At 38.4% G+C, this 26677-nt stretch overlaps 1 protein-coding gene across 3 annotated transcripts in view; it reads left to right on the top strand.

The window, feature by feature from the left end:
• lmf1 (lipase maturation factor 1) overlaps nt 1-26677 on the top strand; it is a 662806-nt gene that overhangs the window by 114155 nt on the left and 521974 nt on the right. For 2 of the 3 annotated variants that reach the window (XM_041206706.1, XM_041206709.1), the window contains exon 3: nt 291-301. The exons of the other annotated variant lie outside the window; for it this stretch is intronic. In XM_041206706.1, coding sequence (XP_041062640.1) covers nt 291-301 — 11 coding nt within the window. The remainder of the gene's footprint in view (nt 1-290; nt 302-26677) is intronic. 3 annotated transcript variants of the gene reach the window in all.

The raw sequence follows: 26677 nt of genomic DNA on the forward strand, positions 1-26677 counted from the left end.
TGGGCAAAAGCCTTGACTTGCACACTTTCTACCCCCACTGTGCCTGACTCAAGATTGTAAACCTATCGTGTTATGGATATGAACCTTCATCCCATCACACTATGGCGCTAGTCAATATTTTTTCAAACCATGGATCCATTAGCAATGAGATTATGTAATTGACTATTACTAGTTATTTTCATTTTACCAGGACAGTTGAAACCCTTCTTACAGCAAATAACCTTTAAGCTCAATTCTCAATGCATTAAAAAATTATGTTACAGATATGATTGTCTATTTTTGTTTTCCAGGTACTCGTTTGGTAAGTGGATGAAGTTTCAGGCATTTTGAAGATAATACGGTACTGATACAGTCGAAAGAGTATGGTTTTATTTTACAATTTTTAACTAACACTTTAATGATCTTTAAGAAGGATATCATTTGCTATAATGGTACATGATGCAATTGCCCATATTATGTTAATAATATCTCTTTGGCACTTCAGTGGATGTAAAAGCGCTGCAATTAATGTGACTGATTCATAAAAGTTGTGTTTCCCTAATGACCAGACTACACTTGGATAAAACACATTTATTCATTTTGTGTCTGAGGTCCTAGAAGCTGAAATGAACCTTGATTATTAAGCAATGATTTATCCATTTCGCTTGCATTCTAACTGTTGCATATTATGTGTTAAACACTATTGAAATAGTGATGCATGTCCAAAGAATGAATTACATTTTATGATACACTGGTAATTAGTGTTATCTGCCTTCCCTGATTTTTAAGGAGTCTGTTCTTTTAGGGGCTGAGTACCTTGCTATGAAATAACATTTATTTATCCACATTATTCATTATTAGGGATCAAAGATCTTCTGTAGTTTCTTATGGCCATCTTTTTGTATACTTTAAATGGAGAAGGGGGACTCTCCAAATAAAGCCTTAAATGCTCTTAATATATTGTCATTTGGGATGCAGTTCAAATAATAGAAATTATGCAGGTTGGCACAGGACTGTGGCGTATGAACATTTTATTTGATCAGCTAGATTACCTCAGCATGTAGCAAGATTTCCCAACCAAATTACTGGGAAATCCACACCATAAGATTTCTGTTTTTGTGATAAGGAGTACACATTTGTTAGTCATTAGAATATACCAAATTTACTTAAGTTTTGGGAGTTTGGGCAAATATTGGCAGAACTAAGTTTTAGGGTTCCCCAAGTGTGCTCAAGAATATTACTACCAAAAGATATCTGTTTACTGGTTCTTTAACCTGATTGGTTGAAAGGATGCTTATACTATACTTTCATAGATACAATTGGGAAGAATTTCTGCAGGGCTGTCTGATCTGCCATTCTACTTTCAGCAACAATCAGCAGAAGTAGTACAGAAATGGAATGTTTTTAGCCACTTTGACCATTCCTTCTGTAGTACAACAAATCACCTGGCACAGACCACCCATAGAAAGTCTAGGTGCAGATTTTTTTTTAAGGAAACGAATTAAATACTTTTTCAAAATATCTAGGTTTCTGGTTACAGTGTGTGTGGTGTGTATGTTATGTATAAGCAAAAAGTATTGGGATTAAAAGTTTGCCTGTGAGCTAAAGGCTATAACGTCAGAAGTGACAGCTCTTGTAAACTTCGTTCTGGAGAATCTAAATTTAGCTACAGTTTAAATTGGACTGTAAAGGTATTGTAATGATTAGTTGCTTTGACGTATTTATAGTTCTCGCCAGTAGCACCTAACATGAGAAACCCTGGGAGCCAAGCATAACTGTTGCAAAAATATCTAAAGTTCATGCTGTATTATGAAAAATTGAAGATGCAGGTTTTGGCAGTAAATGGAAATGTACACCAGAAGGGCAATTCTCTGTTTTATCATTAACAGCATACAGTTCACTTTACTAGCATGTACCATTTACTTAGCGAATACAAGTTTGCATTTAAAATCGTATTACAGCAACGCAGCTACAAGCTGCGTGCTACAAGGCACATCTGGAATGTGATGGAATACTCTCCACTTGCCTGGATGAGTGCAATTCCACAACACCTAAGAAGCTTGATAGCTCCAGCAGATAGCAGTCCGCTCAGTTGGCACACTATTCACCACCTTAAATATTCACTCTCTTCACCACCAATGCACAGTTGGAACAGATTGTACCATCTACAAGGTGCACTGCAGCTACTCACCAAGGACCCTTCGACAGCACCAGCCCAACCCACAATCTCTACTACCTTGATCAAGAGAAGCAGGTACATGGGAACATCATTATCTGCAAATTCCCATCCAAGTCGCACACCACCCTGACTTGTAAGTGTATCACCGTTCCTTGAGTGTTGCTGGATTAAAATCCCAGAACTCCCTTTTTTAACAGCACTATGGGCGTATCTACACTATGTGGACTGCAGTGGTTCAAGAAGATGACTCACTAGCACCTTCTCAAGAGCAATTAGGGATGGGCAATAAATGTTGGCCTTGCCAGCGATGCCCACATCCTGTGGACAAATAAAATAAGATACTAAATTGTAGCATCTTATGCTAATCCTATGTGTATGTGTTCATATATTTCTTAGTTATTCTACCACAAATTATGTTAATGAAGAGAGTCTCGTTGCCCAACCTGATGAAAGGCTATCGAGCTGTTGTCTCTCCATAGATGTTGCCTGGCCTGCAAAGTATTTCCAACATTTTCAGTTTTTATTTCAGTTTTGCAATATCAGCTGTATTTTTGCCTTTTTAATGAGGCTCTTGTACCTGGTTTTAATGAAATTCAAGAATTGTGATGATGTATTAGTTTGTCAATATTGATCTGTTCTAATTCTCAATATTGAATGATTCAATATCAGGTTAAAAGTTGGAAATCACTAAGTTGGGTGCAAGAACTCTACTCAAAGGTATAGAGTTCATAAAATTATATTAGATTGTCATTGAAACAGATAGTTTCAGTGAACTAAAAAAAAATTATGTGTACTACTGGAGCAAGAAGTGTTTGAGAAGGTGATTGTGTGGGGTTGAGATCCAGATAGGATAGTCTTGCTGGACTTTCGTTTCCTCTAAAATCTTGTACTGCCAATCATCTCTGAATTACTGGTGTTTATGGATGTTTCTGTGAATTTTGAAAGTGAATCTTTGAAAGCTGTTGGAGCAAACTTGGTAAATGTTGTAATTTACAGAATTCCTTTGTAAGTTGTATCTTCTGTCTTGATGAAACTGTTGGAGATAATATAAATTGCCCATCAGGATATAATTATATAATCAAATCACTTGAAACAAAAAAGGTAGACTGATTATCTGCAAGTGAGGACCAGCTGTACTAACACACACTTGAACTGAATACTTCACTATCAAAGGGTCAAGAATTTCCACTGATCTGAGGTCTGGGACCTGCTATTTTTAGGTTGTGACTTCCAGAATGCATTCCTTTTAAGTCCTTTTGCCCAGTTCATACATGGAAAGAGATGAATTTAAAGAAAACATTTATTGTGACTAAGATCAATAAATATTGATATTAAAAGCCAGTGGGGAAATAAAACAATTAAAATATATGAAGTAAAACCAGTAACAAGGAAAATGAATAATTAATACAGCCTGGGTAGCCATGGTTAAAATATATTTTCAATTAATTATAAGATCTGGATTAATGTGTTTGTTTAAAGGCTGGTTTTAGACCAGTAACATACTTTTAATTGCTGTTTATGCTTTGTTCCTTCACAGTCTTGCGTGTAGTTATTATTTTTAACAGAAAATGTGATGTAAAGCAATTTTTTTGGAATGCATTTATTTTTCTTTCACGGGATGTGGGCGTTGCTGGCGAGGCAACATTTATTGCCCATCCCTAATTGCCCTTGAGAAGGTGGTGGTGAGCTGTTGTCTTGAACTGCTGCAGTCCATGTGGTGTAGCTACACATACAGTGCTGTTAGGAAGGGAGTTCCAGGATTTTGACCCAGCAGCAGTGAAATAATAGCGATATAGTTCCAAGTCAGGATGGTGTGTGGCTTGGAGGGGAACTTGCAGGTGGTGCTGTTCCATGCATTTGCTGACCTTGCCGCTCTAGGTGATAGAGGTTGTGGGTCTGGAAGGTGTTGTCGAAGGAGCTTTGGTGAGTTGCTGCAGTGTGTCTGTAGATTGTACACACTGCTGCCACTGTGTGCCAGTGGTGGAGGGAGAACCCCTGGGAGCCGAGCATAACTGTTGCAAAAATATCTAAAGTTGATGTTGAATGTTGAAGGTGGATGGGGTGCCAAGCAAGCTGCTTTGCCCTGGATGGTGTCAAGCTTTTTGAGTGTTGTTGGAGCTGCACTTATCCAGGCAAGTGGTGAGTATTCCATCACACTCCTGACTTGTGCCCTGTAGATGGTGGACAGGCTTTGGGGAGTCAGGAAGTGAAATACTGGCCACAGAATTCCCAGCCTCTGACATGCTCTTGTCATCACAGTATCTATATAGAATATAAATATATAGGCTAGACTGGTTCAGTTTCTGGTCAATGGTAACACCCAGGCTGTTGATAGGGGATTAGGTGATGGTATTGCCATTGAATGTCAAGGGGAGATTCCCTCTTGTTGGAGATGGTCATTGCCTGGCACTTGTGTGACACGAATGTCACTTGCCACTTATCTGCCCAAGCCTGAATGTTGTCTAGGTCTTGCTGCATAAGGACACCAACTGCTTCAGTCCTTTCGTGTGTTGTTTTCTGCCTCCAGACTATTCCCTTCTGACTTCCTCTTCCTTTTACCTTCCCTTCTCACTCCCCTGTTTGCCCTGTGGTGAGGCAATTGACCTATGACTTGCATCTCCATTATTTCGTATTTCCAATAAAATTCCATGTTAACTGGCCAGTCCTCAAATGCAGCCGGTGGTTAACACTGTGGATTGATCTATCAGCAACATTTGTCAAAGATCTGGTATATCATTTTGTTGTCCAGGAGGAGATTGCTAAGTGATTGGTTGTCTGATTCTTTTCTGCAGGGTGTCACTACACCAGGTATGAGGATTATATATCAATTAGTGATGTGAGGTGAACTGAATTCCAAATGAATTGACTCTATTTTTGATTACTTCAGATATCAACAGTGAAAAGAAGTGGTGGAGACTATTAATGAGGTACCTTCAACTTGCAAAAAAATGTTGGCCTTGACCAACTTTGTCTGTTACACCAAAACATTTGTTCAAAGCTATTTGTATTTCTCATAGGAATGCTTAAAAACTAAGCTTGTTTTAGCTTAATAGGTACTGACTACTGTGTGGAATAATACCACTGGAATGTTAACTGCTGCAATTCCTTATTTCTTTTCTATTTGATAAGTCACCTTGCTCAAAGAAAACTGTTGCTCTTGGTATATATGGATGACTTAAAAAGACTTTTTAAAGTCCTTGGCCCAGGTGTTTGTTTAGGCCAGTTTTTAAGCACCAAATGGACGAGGGGAACAATTTCTGTGCTCAAAGATTGAGGTCCAAGAATCTCAAGAAATTAGTCCTTGGGACTAAGTAATTGCATTTTTGCCTAAAACATCTGTAATAAGGTCTATTTTCTATACTAGTATGTTGAAAATATGATTTATTCCCTATTTGCACAGCAACAGGGAAGGTTAAGAGGAAATTTAATAGAGATATGTAAAATCATGATGTGGTTTGATGGGGCGAACAGGAAAAAAACACTTCCTTTCTTTAGGGTGATGGTGACGAGAGGTTGTCAATTTAAGATTGTGATTAAGAAATGAGGAGGGAGGTTGGGGAAAAAATGTCTTCAGTTGTTGGGAGATAGAATGCTTTGCCATAGATAGTGGTTGAGGAAGAAATCATTGCATCTTTCAAGGGGGAATGTCATAAATTTTGAAGCAAAGGAAATAAAAGCTACAGGAAATCCACAGCACAATGAAACAAGTTTTAGGTTTGTCCAGCAATGAGTTGGCACAAACATTATGGGTCAGTTGAACTCCTTGATGCTCTAAACCTCTATGGAGTTACAGGCTAGCTGTGTAAGAAAGTGGTCAGACATTGATACCATGTTGCCCATTTTTAAGCTTCTGTGAGCAGCTAAGATCTTTGACTGCCACTGAACCAAAACAAAATTCCTTTAAAAGTACAAAAGGAATAAATCTGTAGTGAATATTGGTAGTGCTCATCTGGTAATCAAAACAAGAAAGCTCACTGTTAAGAACATGACAATATATTCAAGAATATTAGTTGCAAAGAAACTTCAGAAATAGCCATGTTTGAAACTGTCAACTATATGTGTTAGAAGAATGCACTGGTGGTGCTTTTCTTAGAATGAAATTAACCTTGCCGACTTTCTGTACTCATAACCCGCACACATTATGCCCCTTTGAGGAGTCTGATGAATGGTCTGTCAGTGGGAGATTTTTGTCCTTAGCCTGTTATCTGGTTCTGTTTACTGTCAGCTCACCACTCCTACCATCACCTCTGAAATCAATAACTGTCTAATTATTAGTTCTGCTGGCTCCGACAAATTTTGCCATCAGCACCACAATCAATCAGGCATGTTCCCAGGCAGATCCGATAGCTTGAAACATTGCTGGGTTAATTGTCAAGTAATTTAGAACCAACAGACGATTTATGTTCATAATTAATTTTCTTCGGGATTCGCACTGGGAGGAATAAAACTCAAACCCAAGGCTAAGGTGTGTAGGCCACAGGAAACAATATATTCATGTTACTTTTACAAGTAAAGGATAAAGAGAACATGTATATTACTTCCTATTCAATTCTGATTATAGAAGAGAAAGTAAGAGACTTCAGTGTTATTTTAATTAGCAACAACACTAATTGATGAAAGGATGAATTGTTTTCACACATATTCATTTGTATTTTGCAGTATTTACATCATTAACCAAGTGTAGCTTTTGTACTGGGAGCTGACTTTGAGTATGAGGGCTGAAGGCTGCAATGTCTTCTGTGATATGTCTTTAACAGCCAATTCAAAAAATTGTACTTAAGGTTGCTTTTGCCTTGTTTTTACAGAACCAAAAATTGCCATTATTTTTCTATGATGTTAGTGCATCGACTGAAGTGACAATGCACCACCTTCAGAAATGTTTTTTTGTTTCCTTCAATAATATGAAATTTGTTCTACTTTCTAGCTAATGCTCTTGATTTCCTCAGATCACATGACAAACAAGAGGGTAACTGGCCAGCCTGTGATACTCTCTCAGTGCTGCTTGGAGCTTGATCCAAGGAACTACGTGAGAGCATGAAGAACTATTCTCCTTTCCTTTTTATTGAACAGGGAGCTGATTTGAATTTGATAACACAATTATGTGTGTGCTTGATCCCACTACTGCAGAATATCAGTGCACTAATGTGACAGGCCCACTGTGTAGCTTCCAGAAATAGTTTGGTCGTATAATATTTTTAGTTTACTCAATGGGTTGCTCTTGTCTATGTCACACTTCTAGGACCTATGAAAATATACAAAATGCTTAATTCTGGAGTACTCAATAGATCATGGTGCAGTAATACAGTGGAAAAATTGAATATTGCTGATAAGAAACATGTTGAAGTTTTTCATCTGGCACTCATCAGGACAAATGCAAGAATGCCAAATTTCAAAAAGTCACAACATTTTATACTTCAGGAGAAAAGGGTGCTGATTGGTTGGCAAGTCGACTCTGGCTGAGGCATTACTGCAGAGGAAGCAATAGAGACATTTCGGCTCTGCAAGCTCCTGGGTAATTCAAAAAGGGTGCAAGACTTGAACATATTCCTTTTGTTTGTAAAGAGCAGGAAATCAGGTATATCGCTTCTAACAATGCACTGATTCACACTATGGGCTCAGCTGAATATCTTAAATTGGTAGTGTACTATTAGCACACTTATGATTGTTCAGCAAGTTCTTTCTCCATGGCAACACCTCAGCCAATCAGAGTCGACTTGCAAACCAATCGGTACTCCTTTCCCCTGTAGTGTAAATTGTTGCGATCATTTGAAATTTGGCATTCTTGCTTTTGCCCTGATGAATGCAAGATGAAAAACTTCAGCAATATGTCTCTTATTTCAGCAATTTTCAAGTGGAAAATTTATTAATGTATACAATGTGCACAAAACAATTATGTTTTAAGAGCACTGCATTTATGTTATGTGAGGTAGGATGTTATTTTCATTTTAATAGGAATCACCTGCAGAATAATTATTTGGTTATTTTTGTGGTATTCTGTGCTGCTGTGTTAGCCAAGGAAGTCTAATTTTGAAGTTGATCATTGCATTAATACAGTGGCCCACGTGATATTAGTGACCACCATGTTTTGAAGTTGTGTTCTTTCTTTATTCATACGGCATTTGAGATTTGGGTTTTGTTGGACATATTAATTGAGTAGTTAAAAATCTGGATGATTGAAATCGTTTCTTTACATAGGTTTGTCATGCTAAGGACATGCACGTGGCCAATGTATCAACAGATCGATCCTTGGTTGGGAGTTATAGATCAAGATCACCAACTAATTAACTAACTTCCTCTGATCCTCAAATTAGGCTCTATAATTAATATTTAATACATGAATTCAGGAAAAGTGATTTACACATAGGTACAGGGAAACTTTCCTCCAGTGGGGAATCGAGAGTAAGGGTGCATGATTCTTAAATGAGACCTAGGCTAAGAAGTGCATTTTCCAAAGGTTAGTGGAAATCTGGGACTCTGTTCCCCAGAAGGCTGCGGCTGCTGAATCAATTGAAATTTTCAAGCCTGAGACTGATTGATTGATTGTCTTCCTGTTAGGTAAGCGTATGAATGCATATGGTGCAAAGATGGGTAAATGGAGTTGAGGTATAGATCAGTGATAATCTAATTAACTGTTGGAAAGCTTGAATAGCTTATTTTTGCTCCTGTGTTTCTATGTCCAAAGCAATTTATGTCAGATTCATGAGACAGCTGAAGGAAAATAATGGGCAATTACCTTTTCTGTGCCAGCATAAATTTTGCTTCTGACTTTTATCACCTGTCTTAGGAAACTATAGGTTGGCAATCTGACATTCTTACTCATGAACTTTGAGAGAAGCATTGCTGACAAAAGTGACCTCACAACCAGGTGTTTACATAAACCTTTTAAACTGCAGAAAATGAATGAGACTACGTCACTGGTACAATTGAGTAAGATAACTTCACTGCTGCAGAAGCAAATACTCATACCTTTTTGCTGAAATGAATGATGGTTTCATGCATTGAAGGTAGGTTTTTGAAGTATTTCATTGGATACTATTTTCTTTGCCAGCTCTGTGTGTGTATGTGTGTGTGTGTTTTGAATTGCTGCTTCCAGCCCTTGACCGTCATTTCTGTGCAGAGATTTGGAGTGCCAAGGAGATCCTCTATCTACTACGTACCTTCCACTAGTACTACCTTACAGTGGCAGAGCCAAGATTAATGGCTTGCCCTATTGAGGAATTATGGGCATGTCCTTGTGTCCTAACTCTCTCTGGCTTGCTTTGGAGTTTCAACATTCTCTGGATCTATGCCAGGTCTCTGTTTCTTACACTTAATGTGTTACCAAGATTGTTTTGCATGTTGACCAACATGTTAGTGTTGAGGTATATTGCTTACAAATTCCATAAGGGCACTTTATTGAAATCATCATATTATATATTCATTTCAATTATTTTAAATTTATTTCCATTTTAGAGAGCAATCATAGTTTTTTTTTGCAGCATGTCAGAAGGAAGCATAAGTTAATATTTCATGCTGTCACTTTTTTTTTGTGTTTGCAGTGATGGAGTCGGATGTTTATGTGGCCTGGCCAGTTGAACCCTTGTGTTTCTAATCATAACATCACCTTTGGAGAATAGTTCTGTGTCAAATTTTAGTTCTGACCTTTCACCTCTTCTTCTCCTTTAATTTCATGCTGTAAAAACAGCATAATGAGGGGTTTACTGACCCAATTGGAAGTTTTAATAAAACCTATTAGTGCTAAAAGTTGTGCCTTAAGGAAGCAATTACTAAAAGAAACCCAGCTTGGTGCTGGCCTGGTTAATGGACATTCCCATTAAATGTTTCCAGATTGGTTATTTAACTCTTGCACTACCTTTGTTCTGCTGTAAATGCTTTCACTGCAAACTATGTATACAAAGGTGCACTCTTGAGGATTGGTGTTTTAATAACTGAGGTACCAAACTGATATAATTGGCACTGTTTTATGCACAGAGGCTGAACTCTAGCTTCGACATTGGACTCAAAGCTACAGATATGTACCTATGACCACTGCAACCTAATTTGTAGGTTTAACCACACCCTTTTCTGATTCCAGACTCCCACTGTTGAGGAGCAATAGCCAAACTAGGTTTGTGTCAATTAATATTGATTTGTCCTGATAGAAACTGTTGGATTAAAAATTATGAACATTGATTATCGGTCTTCATAAATAATAGATCTGCTACTAAACAGTACTTTTCAACCATTGGACGTTTTCTATCAAATCATCAGTAATATAAATACTCATACTATGCTTTTGCCAATTTACAAGGCAGCAGGAATTCATAGAAAATCTGAGGAATCTAAATGGCTAAAGGGAAGGAAGCATCAAGGTACTGGTTAGAGGAGTAATATCATAGCTGGAGAGGGGGGCAGCACTGAGGGGATTGCCCCAAAGATTAGTGTTTGTACACCCAGTGTCACTAATTTACACAAGTGACCTGGATTAAGAGCTCAATGCAACCCATCACGTTCAAAGATAACATACTACAGGGGACAGTCAGATTTGAAGAGGTAGTCAAAGACCTATAAAATGTGGGTAAGTATAAAGTACTGCACATTGGAAGAAAGAATGGATTTATAAAACTAAAACTGAAATTTGGAGACACCTAGGGGTGCTAGTAGACAGCATTTTATTTATGCAGTTAACCTAGCTTGTAGGAATCAACAAAGCATACATGCAGAATGGCAAACCATGCACTCAGATCCCTTTTGAGTGGAATGCAAGTTAGAGGATGTCATGTTACAGCAATTTTGGGTGAGCAGCAGTTCAATTACCATAGAGGTTTGTTCTTAGCTTATTGGTCTACAAATCATAAATCAAGACCAAAATCTGTTAGTATTTGCAGTTTGAAATACTGTAAATTCAAATCAACAGGAACATTGATTCAAACTTTAAATGAGGTGATGAGCTAAGTAAACAGCCTCCAAAGATAAAACCAAAATACCGCGGTTACAGGAAGTCTGAAATAAAACAGTAAATGCTGGAAAAACCAAGCAGGTCTGGCAGTATCTGTAGGGGTAGAAACAGAGTTAACGCTTCAAGTCTGTATGACCCTTCAGAGCCCTGAAGAAGAGTCATATGGACACGAAACATTAACTCTGTTTCTCCACAGATGCTGCCAGACCTGCTGAGTTTTTCCAGCATTTTCCATTTTTATTCCAAAGATAAAACATTTGGACAGCCCTGCTATAGCACTTTGGTATGTGGCATTTGGTAAATTCAATGCAAAGGCAGCCTAGCTAGTGTGGATGTTGTGCAGCAGTAGCAGTGTTCAAGAACTGGAGGTTATGTGGGTGGGGGGGACCCAAAAGATTGCTTAGCTAAAAGATCATAGGAGGACAGATGAAAAGGTTGCCTTAGCATCTCATTATTTTGGAAGCATTAATTCCAGAGGCAATACATTGCAAATAAATGCATCAAAGTCACTTCATATTATGTAAAAACATAATGGATAAGGAGGAAGGAGGTGAGACAAAATGTGCTTTGTGTATATTTTGACTTCAGGGGCAGAATTTTCCCCTTGTCAGGTGGGGGTGGATGTTCAAGAGTGGGCGTGTGGAGGCGTACCTCCAATCGGCGCCCCCAATTGGGGATGGCTGCCATTTTATCTGGGTGGGCCAATTAAGGCCCGCCCAGCGTGACATCCACAAGGAAATGCTATGCACTCCCTGTGCAGGCGGGGGGGGGGGGGCGGGAATTCCCTGAGCCGAGAATGAGCATGCACGAAAGAGTGCACGCATCTCCCTGAGGCTAAGTGCTGCCTCAGGGACATCGGCTACACATTGAAAAATATTGAAAACATAGAAAAAAAAATTTCCCTGACATGCCCCCTCATGTGACACTGCCACATGAGTTGGGACATGCCCATCACTTTCAGTTTCACTTCTGTTAAAATTTATAAACATACCCGCCCGTGGATGAGGTTTCATGCTTTTTCCAATGCCCTCACTGAACTCTGACAGGTTTAGGTTGTTCATTTTGTACTTAAATATGCATATTGCTTCTATGTTTAAGTTTGTTACTATCCCTGTGGGGAAAACATAAACCAAAATAACCAAACTTAATGAATGACCTGCAAATGATGAAATTACCAACAAGATTCCACTTTTGGTAGCTTTTACTTTAACGCAAGTCAGAACCAACATAATTTAAACATGAATTAACAGGCGAGATGGTCGGCATGAACAGTAAATTGCTCATAGAATAGCAGATACAAATGTTATGATCTCGATGGAGACCGTTTAACTTTTAAAAACAAATTTGAATTCCTAACTATTAACTGAAAGAATTATGCCACAAGAATGTGCATTTTAAACAAAGTTTTACTGTACAAGAGTTAAGTACTATTTAAGCATGTACTACTAACAACACTATATTTCATAAACACTTATTCTTTAAGCTGGAAAATCTCAACAGGAGACTTGCTTTTCTACTTTTATTTTTCACCCAAGAACTCTTCTATACTTTACAGGATCTTGAGGCTTCCTTCACTTCTCCTGGGACTAAATCAAGGTGTGCCACAGCTCTCAGGAATTCACTTTAATTCTCCTCAGTGTTCCCACTATTCTCCAAGGTACGAGATTTCTTAGGGCTTTTCCACCAGCTTCCGGCTAGGTGACCCCCCAAATCTCCTTGAGCACTACAGGGGTGGAATTTTATTTGTGGCGCCCCGTTCTGATGACAGAACAGGAATCGGGCGCCACTTTTGCTTCATTGCTTTTTGCTGGTTCCCATACCATTACAATTAAAACTTAAAGTGCTGTGGCATGCATGGGAGACACATGGATTCATGCAGTTGGGGAAGCTTTTCAGTGGTGAAACCCGCTGACAGTGCAACAGGTTACAGGTGGGCTATAAAAAACCCGTGGACAAATAGGGAGACTCTTTGTCATGGGCACAACTTTTCTGCCAAAATCCATCGCATTAATATAAGATTTATTGAGAGCACAAAGGTGGCACAGTTGTTTTCAAATTCAAATTTCACTTGTAAAATTTCACTTTAAATATTTCACATTACATTGGCTTCATTTTATTCATGTGTGCATCATTGTTATTTCTTGAGATTAGCTTATTCAGAGAGCGAAATGCACTGGCACGATTCATGGTTGGCACACATTGATGGTTACAGGGGAGTTAGAGACATTTCTTTATTGTAGATGAAACAATTATGTTTTTTTGAGTTCACTCTTTATGGAATGTTCATGCCAGTGTCCAGTGTTGTACTCGCCACTCTATGGCCATCCTTTGAATTGCAATTACTTTAGGTTTGTTTACCAGCTTCTCACCAGGTGCTTCCATCATCTTACATTTAAAAATTTCAATCCTCAAACAAAAAGTTATATCCCTAAAACATACAAATCATAAAATTACACATTTTCACAACACAACAAAGACTATGTCATGAAATTACAGGTATTCACATCACTCCCTGCACTCTCAGTCTTCCCAATTGGCCCTGAAGAATGCAGAACCGCGCACTCAATGGATTTGGTTCTTGAGTCACTTGCAACAGGGGCTCCACTCAGACATCTAAGTCCCCCAGTGACCAATAACATTAAGGGATACCGGGATAGTACAGGAAGATGGCATTGAGGTAGATCAGCCATGATCTAGTTAAATGGTGGAGCAGGCTCGAGGGGCCAAATGGCCTACTCCTGCTCCTATATTCCTATGTTTCAAATAGCACACTCTTGCAGAATATTTTTGGCTAGGTTCATAACATTCCCCAGAGATTCCTTTATCTAACTCCTTTAATAAACCTCATTAAACAGTCTGGATGGCTAAGGCAAAGCTGATGCATAGCCATAGAATTGTCTAATTCTCATTTTCTGCTCCAACCCTGTCTTCAGCTTCCTGTTCTTTTTAACTGTATTACACATACAGCTCCTTGTAAACGTGTCTTCTCTGTTCTTCCCCTCTTCTTTGTCGCTGTGCGCATGGCTTCTGTATCTTAACTTCCTTTCTGTTGGTGCTGCTTCCGAGTTGAGGGTTGCCAGGTCATTTGGACAAGTATTTCTTATTCTTTGATAAAATTACAATGAATTCCTTTACAATTGATGAAAACTCTTAAAAGTCCTTTTCAAACATTCTTGAAAACAATTACAGATTCCCTAGACATTTACAAAAAGTTACAAATTTTCCTTCCTGTATTGCTTCTGGGTCACAGGTTGTCACACTTGGCATTTTGGCATATCATAATGAACTATTCAATCTAATGTGATCTATAGCCAAAAGGGAATGTACAGAATGATCAACCTAACTACAACCTTTTTACACCTGAAATTTCCAGGTTTGCACTGCAAGGATGCTGGCCTCCTGCTCAGCAGCTTGCCGTTTTTAAAAATTTTGTTCTTGGGATGTAGATGACTAACAAGGAACTGTAGTATTTATAATCTCTGATTGCCCTGAGGGAATCCTGGAACTGGAGTCAGGTGCTAGACAGCCCCGGTAGGGGTGATTAGAGGCTTTTATGGCACTTTCTGATACTAGCCCACAAATTAACCAATTTATTGATTTCAGTTTCACAACTCTGGTGAAATTTGAACTCATGACCTCTGGGTTCCTAGTCTGTTCTTAATCCATAATTGCAAGGCTATCTAACACCCTGGTTGACATTTGACCAGTGGTGTAAAAACTTTCATGCTAACTAGCAATAGTGGCTATGTTGTTCTGGAGCAATAACCCAATGCATTTCCTCAAATCATTGATACATTCTTGTACAGTATTTTGTATTTATAATGTCCGTGTTAGTGCTGAATGTTATCACTTCTCCTGCACCTCCCAAAGCACATGGTAAGCTTTAGATAAGCTCCCCCCTTTAGAGGCTCTGATTTGTCCCAGTCCTAGTTAGTACATGTTGATTTATACATGAGAAAGTCAACCCCATCAGGTTTAATGTATAAAATGTGCATCCCATTTGTCATCATGTCAGGTTTGGTATGTTTTTGATTTATTCAAATGGTTTGGTTATTGTTTCCATGCATTTGCTGATCCGGCATTCGTAGATGAGATTTGTTGACAATAATAATTCCAAAATAATGAACTAAGTATAACAAGATTAGTTTTCTTAATTCATGTTAATGCATTTTTGAGTTTTTTATAAATGTCAGGGACAATTAAACGCTTTCCATAAAAGACCCTTTCTTTATATTAGATCACTATATTTTTCCTTCAAGTTATTTAGTTATTTATACATGTGTGGAGGAGGTGATGATTGGTAGAGGATGAAGATGAATGGTTTTCAAGAGAACCTTGTTAAAATTCCAGGCTGTGCAGAGGCACAAAAATTGTTCAGATTGACTGAGGGGCACAAATATGTGATGTCTACAAGAAGATATTATTGGTTGTGAATGAATTTTTTAGTGGGACAAAAGGCCATAAAGCTCAAATAAGTCCCTTTTTATAGATATGCTTTCAAAAGTATTAATGATATAAAAAAAAACATCTTGAATTTAGATATATAAATTTGTGCTCCATAAAACCCAAAAATGTTTTTGATAGGATACTTAGTAATTTTCCTTTTCTTAAAATGTGGTTTCTCCTCAAATTGTCTTTGGGTGCTTGAGAGAAACCTTATTCTTTTATGATTTTTAAGCACTAGTGCTGTAAATGAATGAAGTAGATTAGGTTTGCCATTTGCATCTGGTTAGAGTTACCCTGGCCAATCTTGACTTCTTCCTCCCTGTTGATACCGCTTTTCATAAAACAGCCATCTCAGGAAAAGAAACCTCTCAGCACTCGTGCACCAAAATATCTGCCCCACAAAACTCTGTCTCATTACACAATTAAATGACTCCAGAAATGTCTGTCTTTTGCATCATTTTAAATATGCTGTTCCACACGCCCTCACCATCATCCCAAAGAAAACTGCTCCACATGCTGAAGGCTAGTTGATAGTTGTAGACATTCTGCCTGACAGCTGCAGGGCTTCTAGAGATGAATCAGGTTTCTAGATGCTTGTTAGACTCATTGAGGCTTTTACCTATCAATTTTTCAGATTTTCACTCCAAAAATCCTTAGGTTTATTTTATTTTCCCTTACTTTGACTTAATGGTGGAAAAAAGTAATTTGCAGTATAATGGGCAAGTTAACCAGTGTGAAATAATTAATGTACATGAAGCCCACTTTTCAAATGGAAATTTTCAGGGCAGCCAAATATTCTTTTCTATTATGGCTGCATAGGATAAATATAATTAATAAAAAACTTGTTTCCTCCCCCCCAACCTTGTTCTCTCTCTACTTCAAGCCTTGCTGCCAATGCTGATCTGTAGTAGGAACCCTAGCTAATTTCAGTCTCCACCCCATTGTAATTCAGCGATGCTAAGGGTAATTTTACAACCAGTTACAGTGAGGTCAGTGCACTTAACAAAAGCTATGCATCATAACTTGTTCTTGTGGCTCGACTATTCACTGGGGAAATTCACTGAGCTATTGGGGAACCAAAAGCCTATTTTCCTTGAAACAGAACTTAAATCTATTTCCTGTAATTATAGAGGTTTCTTCATATTTCATGTACACCTTTCATGAGTTTTATCCAAATTTCTATGTTGTTAACACACCCCCATGGCATCAGAAGTTTCCAATTTTGGTACTCCCTTTCGTTAACTGCTTGAATCATCTTTCCATTCCTGTCTCCAGAGGGCACAAAACATTCAAAACATTTTTCTTTAAAAAGCTCTATCTTTTGAGCAGAATTAGCCTTGAAGACAGCTGAGCAATATTTCTGCATTCTTTCTCTTACCTTTTCATTGCCAAATTCACAACAACAATTATTGCATATGGGCACAAATGAGAACTCTGCCCTTTACATTACTTCTTTGCCCGAGAGACAAATGTTCCATCCCATGAATATCAGAAATAGACGAAGCCATAGGTAGGCTATAAACTGTGAGGTTGGCTATATATTGTGCCTGACTTCATGGTTTATAGTAAGTTACCTCAGTAGTGACAGTAAATAGCATCCTATGCTTGGATAAGCTGATTGTGTAGGCAATAGTGATGGAAACCAACATTCTCCTTTCTGTTTGACCCTCTTTGGCTTTAGTACACCAAATACACTATGGCACTTAGAAACTAGCTTTCACCTGTACAGTTTTAGTGAGTATCTGCATCATAGGCATCAAAGCATACAATATTTTACATTGAAAATTATTTACATTGAGACTAATTGGAGCCATGTGCATATGGCTTTCAAATAATGAAATAGATTGTAACTGTTGCACATTGAGCAGATCAGTTTTAATATTGAGTTAAAGACTAAGAACATATATAAGAAAGAGGGATTCTCTAATGCTTTGTACTTCAGTAAAGTTTTGCCTTAGAAGAAAAAATATTTAACTCTCATTTTGAAAGAGAATACAGACACAGGAAATGTCTCCTTTCTAGGTGCTGGATTAAAACTGTTAACCAGCTCAGCTGGACTGTTTTAAAGTTCATGAGAATAAATTCATATGACGTAAATCAGATGTGTGAAGAAACATCAGTAGTTGCAGAGTTAACTGAGGCAGACGTGCAGCCAGCTGGCTACCATTTGTGGGCATTTTTGTTTTACTAGCTCGTTTCTTCTTCTGATTGGTTTATCAGTAAACTCCATGAAGTTTACAGCCTCTGAGATGTGCTATGGATTGTATTCAGGCAGCTGGCCTCTGATCTCAGTCGTCATTTGTCCTCTTGGGGCATCTATAATCACATTCTTTTATGTTGTACGCACTTTATAAAAAGCTTGACTTGAGGGTAGCTTGAGGGACTTCCATAGCTAACTATGGAAGTTGCTGGTTCAATGCAGGGGGATCTCTTCCCTCATTCCTATTTATGTAGGAATGTTCCATATTTGTAATTGCCCATTGAAAATATTGCAGGCACAAGGTTTTGTAGAATATGAAACATGACCTGCAATTTATTCCAAGCAGCATACTCTATTTGTGCATCGTTAGTATTGAGGTTCCATGACACTTAGCAAATTTGTTCACTTTCAGTAATATTGCAGTATTTTGGCTGACAAATGTAGAAATTGTGTTGCAGCCAAGACTCATTGCATTATCTTCCAACTCTTTCTTCCTCAACCCTCTTTCTTACAGGCTGTTATCTATTCACTACATTTTGATTTACCTCATCTTCAAACTTGCTTATTCCAATCTTGATGGTGTCCTATACATATGGGCCATGACAACTTTAAAAATGTATATTAACTTTTAAAAGACAGTTAAGGTATAAGTACACTCTTGGGATGAGCTAGGAAGGGATTGAGTTTGCATTGAAATCACATACTGTCTTTTACTTCTGTTATGTTCAAATCTAGCTCAGGGTATTGGTAGTGATGCCTGCTCTGATGATGGCTGTAAAATAAATTTGATTAGCTTTAGCTCAGTTTGTGATAGGTACAAGTCATTAAATCTACAGCACAGTTTACACCTTACAGTAAAGCACAAATTACCACAAAACTGGCAATCTCCCAATGACCATATAGGTGGTTGGTATGGAAAATGGAAACATTTATACTTTTGCAGTCGAGGTTGTCCCTTTAAGGGTTGGTCAACAGACATTGTTGGGCAGAGTAGAGAGAGTTTTACTTGTGCATGATCTGGGAGTCCTTGTTACTAACGTGAGCAGCAAAAAGTGGATAAATTCACTACATAATTAAATAATGTCCACTGTAATTTCTTATCCCTCAATAAGTTCTAGATAGTAAGGTTGGAATTTTTTTCCAAATATTCACATGGATCCTGTGGTACTTTGTACATTCTTAGAATCACAGCTAAATGTTGGAACTGCTGTGTTGTGATGGAACAACCATTGGAGATCCACATAAAGTTTATTTACATCATTCAGGTTAGTGCAATCAGTCTGTCTTAAGGCTGAATTGGTGGCATGTTTTTTCTTCCCACCCTCAGACTCTGAGTACTTATCTGAGGATGTTCTTTTCCCTCTGAAAGTTTTTTTTAAGTGTTGATATTGTAAGTGTACAATCTAGTGCCTGCCTGTAAAACATTTTTTTAATTCCTGGTCATAAGGTGGAATGTAACTCAGTTTTGTGTTCCTGGTCTGGGTAATACCTGTGAAATTAAAAATCATAAGCCATATTTGCTGTATTTGACAAATAATGGGAAAATGACCATTTTTATTGGTGATCTACGATCTGCTAACAACATGGTGGTAATGCATGATTTAGCAATTATGACTTCAGTGAATATGACTTCGTTAGCAAAGGTAAAATAATTGACATGCAGCTAATTAACCTGTTTAAGGATATGAACATGAGGTAACTACATTAGATAATTATGTGTGAGATAGCTTAATCAGAATAGAGGCAAATCTACTTTACAAACAAGGCCCTGAATTGTTTATGAACTGTAATGGAGCGATGTGAACAAGTTGTTGTGGGAGGGGAGGCGGATTGCACCGAAAAGTGCAAAAAGGCAACAAGCAAGCACGTAGGAAGACAAGAATGCCAGTTACTCATTGGATATGTTGGGAAAATAGGAAAATGGGAAAATGTTATGATTTTAAAGAAGTGCACACAAGTAATGTAGTATTGCTGAGAGGTAAAGTTATTATCATGGAGCCAAGTAGATGAGGACCATTTCTGATTTGATCCCCATTCTTTAAACTGGCTAATTTAAGTGGTAAATGTGATGCAATTGGCTGTAGATCCCTAGGTTGAGGAGGGAAAATTACTCATGGTTCCAACTCGTCATCATTATATAAATGCAACTTTTTAGTTTCCTTGGTCTGGTTTATGGAAGTTGACCCATGCTCAGATTTAAGCTGAAGGAGTGATTGTACAGCAATCTGTCATTAAGCACATGGTAACATTAGTGGCATCTGCGTAAGGCCATAGGCAAAGTAGGGACAAATCTCTTGAATACTACCACTGCTTTGTGCATGTGAGAAAATGCTTGCTGGCAGTTGCATGTTTCGAGTAATACAGGTACAACAACTTTTCACAAACATTAGCGTGGCAATGCTATGACATTGCGTTGCTCTGCACAAGTGCTGTGTCTGAAAGAGATATCCTGCAGCAACTCTAGCAAAGCATACCAGATATTAATGAAGGTTTACCTTAAATAGTTGCAGATACATGTAGTTGGCTTTTGTGCTCCATGGATGACTCCGAAACCTCACCGCCATTTGCATAAAGGACATATCAGGAAGCAATCATCAAAAGTTCATGGCATATATATTAAAAGTATATTAAACATAAATAACAAATAGACTGAAGCACAAGATTAAATGTATTCACTTACTATATCTTGAGTCTGTCATTTTATTATTTTGCTTAATATGTGTGTGTCCAAAGGCAATGTGTTTGACTTTTGAAATGTCTCCAGTGTGTGCTTAAATGGCTAGATAGCCTGTGACAAAAAGTAGTGAAGATAACTTAGATCTATAGTTAGTGCATGCAGTGGAATAACTCTCTGTATTTGTCAGGTGACACACTTAAACCACAAGCTTCTTGATTTGCTGAATTTCCTCATGACTGTGGTGACTATGTTATAACACACCATCACTTCATGAAGTAAAATGCTCTCTGTATCATACATCTCCCAGATCCTCATTTTTTGCCTAGTGTGATGTATCTGTTAGTGGCTGATATGCATATGTTCTCTGACCCAAAAAAACCTCTGTTGCCCATTGTTGGCTCAGTCACTGCCAGGATTAAAATCTTCAATCTGCCTATTAATTCAGCTCACCAACTTCAGGTTGAAAAAGAATCAAGTGTTATTATTTTAATTTGACTTTACAACTGCCAATTGTTAGATGGATTCTTATCAATGACTTTAATGAGAAATTATCTTTTAACTTTTTATTAATTATTAATTCATTTTTAGAAGGGTAGGAATGCTAAAAATAGTGCTGAGCAGCATTGAAATGTCTGGTGTTTCCTGCTGGTTGTGTCTCACTGTGTATGCATGTCAATTTTTTTTTAATGAATAGAAGGAAATATAAGGCTTTCTATCCAGAGCATTCCAAGGTATATGTTTCTTGAAACATATATCACAACATAGACAGTACTTATGTGGTTAGAAAGCCCTGTTGCCGTTGTTTACATTTTCAGGTAATGAAAGGCCAAAGATGCATTGCAAAAAAATGAAAAAGATTATGATCAACTCATAATTAGCAATGAAAACAAAGCTGAGAATCCTGGAATGCTACATCACATCAATTTTTACATACGGAAGCGAATATTGGACGATCATTGAAGCAGTGCAGAGAAGAATTGAGGCTGCATAGTTGTGGTTTTTGAGGCGAATAATGACGAAATCTTGGACAAGTCACACTGTCAATGAAGAGGTGCCAGTAAAATCTAAGACCAAATGAACTGCTGACCAAGATCAGGAAAAGAGAGTTGGAATTTCTTGGGCACGTAAAAAGAAATCTTGATTTAGAAAGTCTGATGCCTATGTGAAAAATCAAAGGAAATTGAAATAGACAAAGAATGATCTTTCTAAAGCACCTCACAAACTAGTGACCTCTGCATCTAGAAAGGCAACAGAAGAATGGGAACACTACACTTGCAATTTCCTCTCCAAGCCATATTCCTTGGACTCCTGTCACGAGGTCAAAATCCTGGAACTTCCTCCCCAACAGCGCTGTGGGTGTAACTACACCAGATGGACTACAGTGGTTCAAGAAGGCTCAACATCACTTTCTCAAAGGCAGTCAGGGATGGGCAACAAATGCTGGCCTTGCCAGTGACGCTGAACTCCCATGAAGGAATAAAAAAAGGTTCTGATGAAAGGTCATGACTTGAAATGTTGACTTTGTTTCTCCCTTCATGGATGCTGACAGACCTGCTGAATGTTTGCAGCATTCTTTAATAAAAAAAATGCAGGTGACCTTTCATCGGAACTGGAGAAAAGGATGTAACTGGTTTCAAGCAAGTATAAAGCCAGAGAAAGTGGGGCAGGGGATGTATTGGCTTGGGAGAACAAAAGGGAATACCTGTGACAGGATGAAAGACAGGAAGAGATTAAATGACAAAGGGGATGGCAGTGGAAGACAAAATGGGAGTGGTAATGGGATAAGTGAAGAAACAAAAAATGTGTCTGGAGGAGGTGCAATGAAAAAGCAGAATCATTCCCAACAGTTGGTGCCCAAAACGCAAAAAAACCCACAAAAAATGGAGCAAGCGATTATGATTTATAGTTACCATGAGTCTTTGAAATTACAGAAGTAAACTGTAATTTCTAAATAACATAAATGATGCATTCAATATATGGTTTCTAAGTTTCTCAAAACAATGGGAAATTGATCAATTTAAAACTGACATGAAAAAGGCTCAACTTGAAATTGACGCTCGTGGATCATCATTAAAAGAAGGATTAATGTTATGTACGTTTTGGCATCCTTGCAATATGAGTGTTTTGTGTCAGTTTATAGGCAACGGTAAAGCTGACACTGCATAAAAGCCAAAAATGCTATGTGTATTTTATTAGAATTGCGTAATTTCTACAGCACATGGACAGCATTTATACTCTGAGAAATCTCTACCTGTTTTTGACACAATTGAATTGCTGTCCTTACTACTAATGCAATTTTTTATACTCTTGGGTACTTGTAAGTCTGCCAACAGTTGAGAAACAAGTTATTGGATAAATGCGTATGCTGATAGATTTCTGCAACATACAAAACCAGCTGTGAGTGAATTATTTTGTTCTAACAGTTTGTATTATACTGGTATTTCATTTGATGTAAAGGGCTTATTTTCCATATTCCCCAACTCTCACATCCCCTCACCTTTCCCACCCTCCACCCCCACCCCCACCCCCACCCCCACATGAGCATGGCTCTTCCTGAGTGTACTTGAGGTTGTGCTTCAAATGAAAAGACCTGAACTTGCCTGTGTTAGTCTGAGCAGGGGATTGGCTGCTGCTTTTGGAGCGCTCTGGCTGCTGTTTTTAGATTCAAATTTAGAAGAATCTCCATGCTGGACCTTCTTACCTGTGTGAAGGTGAGAAAAAAGTGTAGGCAGCCATATTTAGATCCACAAATTGAAAGGAGTCTGGTGTAATCTAGAAAAAGGGTGGGTGAAACCTGGCAGGCTCACCTGAAATGGGTACCATTGTGTTGGGTTTCTGCCATTTGGAGAACCAGTAAAATATTGGGAGGCACATTGATGTTCATGCCTCATTAACATGGCATCTAAATGCTTCTGACAGCCCTGGGCCACCTGATACATCAGGTTTGTGCTTCTCCTTTTCCCTGCTTTACACCTAGGGATATAGGTCTACTGGGGTACAAAGCAGAGAAAGATTAGGCCCTTATTTTTATTCTGGTGGAGAGCTTAATAGCTGCTATTTTTTCAAAAAGAAGCCCGTGTACTTGCTTAAGCCCTGTTACATCTTTGACTTTTTCTAGTTCTGATGACAGGTCATTGACTTGAATGTTAACCTGTTTCTCTCATCACAAATATTGCTTGGCCTGAGTATTTCCAGCACTGTAACTCCTGCCAATGCAAGATGGCCACTGATTGCACTTCTGTGCATGTGCACTGCTTAGTGCATGTGCAGAATCCAATGACGTCATTTGCAGAAGAAAAATCCACCCTCAAAAATGGTGATCGTTTTTTTTCGGCATTCTTCAGTCTTTAACAATGAATTTTATTTCATTGTCCCTATCCACACCACAGGAGAGCAGTGCGCAGATGCAGTACCAAAGACTTGCGCACGCGCAGTCCAAGTGATAGTGATTGACAGACACTTGTTTGTCGCATTTGCTGCTGGTAAGCGGTGACGAGGCGGAGGGAGTGAGGGAGCAGGTGGGTGGGCAGGGAGCTATCAATAACACCTGGTGGAGGCCGCAAGCACTGAATAAGAACTTGCAGGCCCTGCGTTTACAGCTTTGGGGCTTTTTCTGGGGTCATCATTAACAATTCACGAAAGAGGCAAGCAAAATATTGCTGAGGCTGCAGCTTGGAAACCGAAAACTCTGGAGACATTCGATTTAAGATTTTCTGTTAGTCACTTTGCTGCTTATCAACCTCTGCATTAAAATGGTGCATATGTTTTTTTCCTTTGACACTGGATTTCCATCTAACGATGTCAGGTCTATTGTTACAATCCCAACTGATGTTACTACCGGACAAGTCAGATCCCAGAGTGGCTTGATAGATCTTAACATTTTTTTTAGAAACCGTGAAGGTAAGTCTTGAACACATTCACAAGCATCTGCTGATGAACTTTTAACACAAAGAATAAAACATTTATTAAAAAAGAAAAATGAACTATACTACACCAGACTAAAAGTTTGGAAAGATCTCAGTACAAACGCAAGAAATTGATTTAGATATTCACGATTCCTTCATGCCAGCTATATCTTTACAGACACACAAAAATTCGGAAAGATAAAACAATTTACCATGCCTATCTTATACTCCAATAGTCAGGTTAAGTATGCATTACATGTGAATCAACTGGTGATTGTGGTCAGACACACCATGCTCCAAAGTAAATGAAAGATGCAACCAGAGCATATTCTGTGGATTTCTCAACGAGCCACCCAGGCGCTTGTCACACTGTGAGCCAACTGGTCTGACTGAAACTCTGCCTTTCTCCAATCTCCACATTTGAAGAACTTGCCTGGGAATTCTCTCCCACACGTCGCTCTCACTCAGGTGGTTTCAACAAGAATTCACTTCTAAGGTTTCAATCTCGCCTTCTGAGATTCCTTTCCCTTGGAACTCCGTGTATGCTCACGCTTCACCTTCAAGCACTTTCAGATTTTCAGCCATGCCAAGCAGAACACTACTACTCCAAAAGGGCTCTTTCTCAGCCTGGAGCTTTTTTATCTGCTCCTGTTGTTTATCTTGACTCAATAGGATCCATCGCTGATCCCTGTCATTTTCCCTGTATTGGGCTTTCTTCAGAGACCCCTTTCTGTCCCACCCCTGGTTTGGGAACCTTCTTGATTTGGGACCTTCTCCATGTCCCCTCCCTGTGTTCTGATCCCTGGGACACCTCTTTAATGTTGCTTTGTTTCCAGGTCACCTGACTTCCAATTTTGTGCTGTTTCACTTCTTCCTTTCCTTCCTGTTCTTCTGCTAATCTGATATGATGTGCTCATGTCTGCATGAATCTGTAAAACAGTAAATATGGTGGAGAAACAGTAGAACTGTGCATGCATGGCATTGGCAGCAAATGCTGCCTATTGCCAGCATTTTTCTGTTTTTATTTCAGAATTCCAGCATCTGCAGTATTTTGCTTTTCTATAAGTGGCTTATACCCCATATTCCACCAAGTCCTTGATATCTAGCTGTGGGCATAGGGAAGAGATGGGGTACGGGAATGGAGGTGGCTGAGGGCAGGTTTGAATTCTGGAATGCAGTTGAGTGTAGTGAGTTGAGTACGTTACTGAAACTGGCAGAAGGTGGCACAGGGTAAGTTCAGTTTTTCATTCACCCACTAGAGCCACACAGTCCTGATGACACTGACAAAATGCCAGAGTGAAATTTGTTCCCCACCACTTTCTTCCCCTGCCCACCGCACCCCCAGCCCCCCAAACTTCCCAAGTGAAATGGGTGTCCCAGGTACGTCTGAAATGCCACAAGTGCGTGCCTTAAGATTTAAGTAACTATAATCCTGAGGCCAGGGACACCAGAAGTGTGCAGGTGGAAGCCACACTCTCCAAGGGTTTCCAATGATAATACAGGTCCCTATTTTTATATCTGAGCTTGATACCTGATCATGATTTTTCAAAGTGTGATATAGGTATTTTGAGTGCAATAATTCTTTCAAAATGACATTCTTATTTGACTTCATAAGAAGATACATCTAATCCTTAAATTATGGCCAACCTGCTGATGTGAATTTGGCTTTAAATTACATACTTTAACATTTTTTTTGCAATTATTCAGGGTTGTTGCATTTCACAAAATAATACACTTCATGCACCAGAAAATGAATAGCATTTATTTCTAAATCTAGCTGAAAGGTGGTTGTGCTAGTTTTGGTTTATTTATCTAATATTTTGCCGCTACTCAGGATTTGTAAACATTTGCTAATGTATATTAAATTTGTGCTTTCTGTGACAAAATTAAGCACTCCAAAGTTTTACCAAAGGCTTTTAAAATTCTGTTATAGTATATAAGCAGTGACAAATAGTTTCATGGATAAGTTGTGTTGTGGCTTATCTTGGTACAATGTTCTGAAATAAGTTTGGTTGGAGGAGTCAAACTCTACAATTCAAATAAAAACATGCTTTGTCGTTCGCCCAAACCTTTGCAGCTTTTTGAATTTCACAGTTCTGTAAATTTGTTGTGATCCAGTTATAAGAAAAATGAGTTTAAAAACAAACAGGCTGTACATTGAGAATTAAGTTTGTAGGAACTGATGATAATTAGCCAATGAAATAATAAAATGGAGATGATAGGCCAGTAGACACTCCAAAGCCAGAGTTAAGAAATATAAGAAACTGAAATTGTAGAGCTTATTTTCTAATTAATTTACTTTCGCTATCAAAAATGTTCCCCTTCCATAGAATGTCTTTTTTCGCATTTTATC

This window comes from Carcharodon carcharias, chromosome 15 (genome assembly GCF_017639515.1).
Source record: "Carcharodon carcharias isolate sCarCar2 chromosome 15, sCarCar2.pri, whole genome shotgun sequence".
In the NCBI taxonomy this organism is placed as follows: Eukaryota; Metazoa; Chordata; class Chondrichthyes; order Lamniformes; family Lamnidae; genus Carcharodon; species Carcharodon carcharias.